Source organism: Citrus sinensis, chromosome 3 (assembly GCF_022201045.2).
Source record: "Citrus sinensis cultivar Valencia sweet orange chromosome 3, DVS_A1.0, whole genome shotgun sequence".
NCBI classification, from domain to species: domain Eukaryota; kingdom Viridiplantae; phylum Streptophyta; class Magnoliopsida; order Sapindales; family Rutaceae; genus Citrus; species Citrus sinensis.
The window spans coordinates 41,714,752-41,722,069 of NC_068558.1; the positions used below are offsets into that span (position 1 = coordinate 41,714,752).

Sequence of the window (7,318 nt, forward strand, 5' to 3'; positions counted from 1 at the left end):
AGTAAACCATGAACCATATAGCCATATGGCCATTAGCCAATGCAAAATATGCTAGCTACACACTCTTTTACCTCCACAGCAGACAACCTCCAACCTCTTCAACTACACTAAGGGAAGGGAAAATTTCAAAGCGTCCATTTGATACTGTAAAACATTTCTAATTCTCATACTTAGGAAGTACTTTATTAGACCACCCTCATTTTGCTCTTCCTGCTTCACAAATTTATGCAAATTAGCAGGAAGCTCCAACAAAATAGGGTATTATTTACCACCGTATGACTTGGACTTATTTCCATAGCTTAACGGAGCTGTCATGACTTGCAGAGGCCACCATTCCCGTGACAGGTGACTGCGCGAGCGCTGAGATTATATTCTCATGAGCTGCGATTGTCATACTCTTATTCTCGGCCATGTTCCACAGCTCCAAAGACTGCTCAAACGGTTAAAGAAACAATGAAGGAATTAGTAATATATCCGACGTAACTTATGAAATATTATATACTTGAAATGACTCGCATAACAACCTAAGAAATATTATATACTTGAAAAGACTGGCATAACAACCTAATGAAACCCACTATCCTCTAGGATAACAAATGGACTCGCTGATACAACCTCAGTTCACATACTATGCTGACAGAACTAAAAGGTTCCATTGATTAAGTTCCAACATACTGGGATAAGAGTGATTCTAAAGCATGTGGTAAACAAGTTTTCTGTGAAGTTCATATGAATGCTTTCATATTCGAAAAGAGACTGAAAACCTTCCATTTGATAGCCAAGTGAATGTGAAGCAGAAATATGAATGGTTACCACTACCATGCATATACTAACAATGCATCTAAACAAACTAATGTGTTCTCAGCAATGGATGCGATTGTGAAAAACATTTTGGGGAAAAAGACAATCACCACTAAAAACATCCCTGCTTTTATGGCAACGTCTATAACTCTATACTAGCAAAATAACCCAAGAAGACTTTAAAGATTTACCGAGATTCCTCCAACAACCAAAAGAGTAGAATAACTTGGGTGAAAAACACAAGAATGAAACTGGTTCCCATTCGAGCTGAGCTCTTGAATGCACTCCCCTGAGGCCATTGACCAAACTTTTACCAAGTTTTGACTGACAGATGCCAAATAATCTCCATTTGTATCCCAGCATATGTAGTTTACCAATTCAGCGTGTCCCTGAAAATAAGTAGACAGTTTTAATGAAGAAAACTATCAAATACAATGGTATTGCTTTATCTTATCACACAATCATGACCAAATTACTATTTAAAACAACCGATACCTGCAATGAGTGTGTTTGCCTGTCAGTTTCAATATCAAAGATGGAAACTACTTTATCTGATGCTGCTGCCAACAATTGTCCAATTCTTGGTTGAAACCTCACTTGAGCAGTGCCTCCCTGGATCGATCAATGCGGGGTTGATAGTTTTTATTTAAAGAAAATCCATCCAGCTTAGCTTAGACAGTTAGGGAAGGAAAAAAAAAATAGTGTAGCCAACCTTGGTGATATGAGTGCACAAGAATGGGTTGATACTCCAGTATTGAATTTCATTGTCATTATCGCAAAAACAAAAAAGATCGGTTTTCTTAGGGTGGAAGTCAAGGGACATAATTGGCGAACTGTGCCCCGTATATGCTTGCGAACAAAAGTTCGGCTGCCAAAACACACTTTATGACTTCACCACATAGCAGTACAGAAAGAACAAATACAGCATGAAGTAATATCATATAATGGACAAACAACTGCCAATGAAACATGTTAGCTGAAAAGATCATTACTCTGGTCTACAGTACAAATAGCTAAGAAAGACAAAAGCTTCTAGCAGGAGGAGGCAAAGAAACTTACATTGGCTGCGTCCCAAAGTCGTACAGATTTATCAACTGAAGCTGTTGCCAGCTGAGATGAATTCGGCCTAAAGCGAACATCTGTGACAACTGATTTATGGTCTTCAGGAGTGCTCTCTGTTTGCAATGTATCCATGTTCCAAAGGACAACCTATAGCGTAAAGGAGCAAGTCAAAATCATCTTAGGTACGGGTGGCTATAATCTAACTTAAATTCAATTCCAGTTCTGGTTTGAGAAAAAGAAGAGAACCAGAAGTAAGAAGCAACAGCCGATCATGCTAGTTCACATGTTTGATTTTGGGGGGGGGGGGGGGGGGGGGAGAAGGTAAAAGCAGTGTATGTATCATGTAAAACCAAAAGGGAACAGAATGACGGGAAGGAGGATCCATCATCCATCATGTTCACCTTGCTGTGATATTTTCCTGAGGCATGGTGTATAATCTTTATGACACTTTACCTTCCTGTCATGTCCAGAACTGGCCAGCAACTTTCCATCTGAAGAAAAATGACAGCAAGTAACCTTGCTATTTCTCGACCGTATGCAGCCCACCTCACAAAAAGTAAAACCTGGAAAAGAGAAAATGATCTAGCTACAATATTATGCAAACAGTCATATCAACTCCGCCCAATTACAATGCTATTATGGCACCTTTAGAGGGCTGCTTTTGGTGCTCAGGACTGTGTTTTAGTGTTCCATACAATTCTCTCCCATCACCTCCATCATGTGAGAGTAAAGATTCCATATTTTCATCTATAGAACCCACATCTGCAAATCGGTCTATGTCTTCCTGGCACAAAAAATTGACATTGTTAGAATCTTAGTTTTGTAAGTTCTACTTTGAAGTAACAACAAACAAATATATTTTGACAAATTTAATAACTCAAACATGTCCTTTTAACTGATAACTCAATGAAAAGGTAAGCTCTTTACCACAACTATGAATACTATTAGCATATACATTAAAAAGGTCGTATACTTTAATAAAAGATTGAAAATTATATCCCTTAATTTCATATTTGGGCACTTAATCAATATTTTTCCACACTTTCTACATGAATAAATAAAGGGTATGAAACTAGGCCAAATATAAAATCTAAAAGGCGCACCAACAGATTGGAAGCTGACGCAAGACTTCCTGTTCCCTCTGAACCATTCATCATCATGGTTTTGTGCATGTTGTTAACATGCTGCATGCTGGTTGGAGTAGTTATTCCATCGCCTGGAGTGTGTGTTGATGGAGGAGAATTAGGTGAAGGACCCACTGTATTTCCAGTGCCAGTACTATTGGCAGCTCCTGAAGAAGAGTTTTTTCTTTTTCTGTTACCCTGCAGCACAAGCAATCATTTAAGTTGATTAGTTCAATCCCAAATGTCCAAAATAGTATACTTACTTTTAAGTATAAAATAAAAAATGATGGCAATAACAGTTCTACAATAGTAAAAGCAGTTTGCCCTTAAGCAGCTTGCATTTCAGCTAAAAGTAATTAAATTGTTAATAACTACAACTTGTGGCAGTTGTTGCGGCTGCTGTTGCTGCAATTGATCCTGGTGTTGAGAGGAAGAATGTTGCATCTGAGCCACCTTCATCTGTTTTAACAACCAACAAAAAGTAAGAGGTAAAGGTTTCAACCAGTAAAAGATTAGTAAATCCCCAATCACTAGTTGCACAGAAAGACAGGAGACGCCCCGAGCAACATGACAACAATAATAATTGATGCTGGACTCAAATTCATAAAAGACACCATTAGGAAAAATAAAGCAGGGATCCGAGGACACATTTACACACAAGTTATAAAAGGTCATTCCAGCAGTTGAGCAGGTCCATACAAAAGTTGGGGTAGCAGTATACAAGCATGCAAAGGCATGAGCATATTAGCGAATTCGGTGTAAGGTTAGGTTTTCCTTTCCAAACCTCTTTCTCCGCTATCTTTTTAGCTGTTTCAATATACTATTACTTCAAATTTCAGCCTTCATTTTCCGAACCCCTAGTTTACCAAGAGTCTTAAACCTTTGGCATCAACCATATTAAGTGTGTGTTCTATATGTAGAACAACTATTCTTTGTGAGATTGTGGGCTAATATAACATCCAAACCTTCGGTGAACTTGATTGGACTGGGGAGCATATTGATCCATCATTTCTGGTAGATTGACCATCTTTCACGTTCATGTTTCCCCTAGTCAACTGGCAAAAATTACGAGGATCCATATCTCCATAGCTAGTAGAATTTCGAAGGTTATTTTGTGGTTGTCCCTGTGCCAAGACCTGCTGTGGCTGTTGTGATGCTAGAAGAAATTGATTATGCATCTGCATATTAGGTTTCTGTACTTGCATACCCAATCCTGGTCTTAACTGATCAGGTCCCTATACAATTGGGTAAAATCCGTAGTCAAGCACTCACAAGAAGCCAAATATAAGAATCAATATTAAAGATGGTGCAAGTGATGTACAACTTACAATTAGAGGCCAACCCTTCAAAGGAAGACCAGCGACACCTTGATTCAATCCTGACAGGAGAGCATTTAACAATTTTAACAGCAAAAACAATAAATGTTTCATAAATAATTAGACAGCATTTAACAATAACTGTTTCTAAAATGAATACCAAAGAAATGAGTCAATGACCGGAAAATGAACCATGTATTTACCCAAAAACAAAGCACTGGTTCTGATTCCAACCGTAGGGTCGTGTCATTTTACCTGAACTGCCTAGTACAGATTTCGGCTGGAACATTGCCTGTCCATACATAGATGAAGGATCCATAGGCAAACTTTTTTGTGTTGCTCCCAAGTTAGCTTCACTTTTGATATCCTACAAACTCAAAACATTCTTCATTTAAGCATAACTAAGGAAGAAGCACTAAATATTGGGAAAACAAAAATAGTAAGTGGAAAAATAAGCTGCGCATTTAGGGCAAGTAATTACAGAGGTTAAAGTTGTCCGTCCTTGGATTCGCTGCATAGCTGCAGAAATGTTCCCAGAACTACCTTGTGCCAACTGGCTGAATTAACAATATGAACCACAGAAGTGAATAATTTACACTTGTCTCCAACCAGGTTAAATAGGAAACTGAAGCACAAGTTCAGATAGAGCCAAGTAAATTTTACCCTTGAGGATTGGTAGTTGCTTTGAGAAGAGCCATCTTATTGGCATCCATTAGAGCAGGTGATGTATCTAAATCCATGGAATGAGGGTGTTTTGTACGTTCTTCATACATTTTCATGGCCAAGACGCTGGCTGATGGTTGCCCCATCATTCCTTCAGAATTTAATGCACTCACAGAACCACCAAGAGAAGGATGATTAGGATCCCTCCGTTGCAGTTGAGCATTACGGTGTTGCATGAATTGCAGCTGCTGCATTTGTAGCTGTTGTTGCTCCCTTGTTTTAATCTGCTGCGTCTAATTTTCATGAAAACAAACCATTTCATGTAAAAGGATGGACAAACCACTAAAAAACAAACAAAGTAAACGACAATTAACATAATACGAACAAAGACACCTTAGGGATTGAATCTAATCATGGCAGGTGGAGATACCTCTATGTAAGCCGCTGCATTCTCGGAATGTTTGTCATTCGTCCTTGAAATAAATATGTCCCAGAAGACAGACCACCATTCAAAGAGAAATCCTCCAGGTGCATCAATTGCTGCACAAGCAAACCATAATTACACTCTACCTATAATTATTCTAACTAATTAATTAATTAAACCATTTATGGGAGAAAAACCGGAGCAACAAATTTTACAATGAACACATGTCTACTAACAAAGAAGGCAAACAATTAAATTTAAAGTTTTATCAAGATAAATTAATAAATAAATAAAAAATAAAAACAACATTACCTACTGGGTCTGTGGCAACCTTCCCTTCAGTCATAAAAGCTTTTGCAGAAGCATGCAATTTTCTTTTCAAAAAATAATCGTGAATATAAACATCAAGCCTGTAATTAAGTTATGATCATACACCGTGAAATAATAAAAATTCAAGAAACGAAAGAAAAAACACACACACGCACGCATATATGTAAATTACTGCTGTGCTTACATCTTATCAGCTTCCCAATTACCCTGCGCCATCACTAAAACTGATCGATTGCCGTTCTTATCTGCGACAAAACCATCATTACTTCAGATCTCTCACGGGTAAAAACTCAATTTTGACTAAATTATGAACTCACTTGCAACTAACAGTGTTGCCTCTGTGTCGAAAAAAGAAACACAAGTAACTCATAAAGTGTGTTTAAACTGTAACAAGTTTCTGACTCTCTTGACAACTAAAACTTTTAAATTATTTCCTTCCTCATTTTCCTCGGATTTCTCGGCGACCAAACAGACTAAACTTCAAACAAAAACCATGCAATTCAACCGTTTCCATCGGAATTCAAATTTCAAAATTGAAAGTCAATGCTTGCAAAACTGACACATAAGATCTCCAAGACTCTCTATCAAACCAAATTAAAAAGGAAATGAAAAAAAAAAGAACAAAAAAGAAATGGAACAACAAAAAACAACATGAAACTATTAATCCGTAGAGTGATTGTGATGTATGGCCACGCATGAAGCGTTAATGTCACTTGGTGAATTACAATTCAGTTAAAATTGTTGCGGCTCTGTTGACAGTGTCACTGAAGTAGAACTTCCAACACTGAAAGAAAGAGAAACTAAATGAAAAGCATGGAGCAGAATCGGCAGCGAGGAGGACTTTTCTTTTCTCTCATTGCATATATTTTCTTATTGACGAAAAGCTAGTCACGGTGGACCAAACCTGCGGTCCGGGATGAGTCGTACTCGAGCTGTGATTAAATAGGTGGCTGGTTCGGAGCTCGGTTCGCTGTGAAAGCGACAGCCGTTTACTGATTGCGATGTGGTTCGGTCGTGGGCTTATATGTCGAGCAGCTTTGCTCGTACATAAGGTTTAGTGTCATGCACATGCTCGAGCCTCGTGGAAAGCGGACGCTGACGTGGAGTGGAGGTTATGAGAGACGTGTTAGATGCTTAACAAGTGGCTGTGATTGTAAAATTTGGGAACTTCGGTGGGTATTGTTTGTGTCGCGGAACTGACAGGCACGACAAAGTCGAGGGATTAGTCGAGTTCAATTCAACCTCAACGTCGTAAGTTACTTTTTTTTTTTTTTTTTTTTGCGGCAATTATAATTTTCCGATATTTTAATTAGAGGTCCAATCAAACAAAGGTATCCAAATCCACCCAAACAGTTCTAAGCGTTGTCCACTCCTCGATGATTTATTTTTTATTTTAATTCTTATAAACAACCAATATTATTATTATTATTATACTACATTAATTAATTTGTATAAAGAATTTATAGATCTACCATCCTTACTGTATTCAATTTGACAAAAGTGCACACTGCATGACATAATTATTAATGTTAATGGATAGCTTATGGGTGCATTGCTGCATTTTACAACTTCTAGGGACTAATTTGATTCGAAATTTT

General features: G+C 37.8%; 1 protein-coding gene across 9 annotated transcripts; it reads right to left on the reverse strand.

Moving 5' to 3' along the window:
- Window positions 1–2: 2 nt before the first annotated feature.
- Window positions 3–6,636, reverse strand: LOC102618050 (transcriptional corepressor LEUNIG_HOMOLOG-like). Of its 9 annotated transcripts, none has more exons than XM_052436402.1 (18): window positions 6,446–6,636; window positions 5,905–5,965; window positions 5,703–5,764; window positions 5,397–5,506; window positions 4,967–5,259; window positions 4,785–4,860; window positions 4,559–4,670; window positions 4,316–4,365; window positions 3,953–4,222; window positions 3,360–3,446; window positions 2,967–3,185; window positions 2,509–2,647; window positions 2,317–2,426; window positions 1,861–2,010; window positions 1,514–1,669; window positions 1,297–1,413; window positions 993–1,190; window positions 3–430 (listed from the first exon to the last, which is right to left on the reverse strand). In XM_052436402.1, the coding sequence occupies exons 2-18, from the start codon at window positions 5,934–5,936 to the stop codon at window positions 287–289; spliced, it is 2,325 nt and encodes a 774-aa protein (XP_052292362.1). In that variant the 5' UTR covers window positions 5,937–5,965; window positions 6,446–6,636; the 3' UTR covers window positions 3–286. The 9 variants fall into 9 exon arrangements, with proteins under 9 accessions (XP_052292362.1, XP_024953826.2, XP_024953824.2 ...); XM_025098058.2 differs by having other exon boundaries at window positions 5,703–5,800; XM_025098056.2 differs by having other exon boundaries at window positions 6,372–6,636.
- Between the last annotated feature and the right edge of the window lie 682 nt (window positions 6,637–7,318).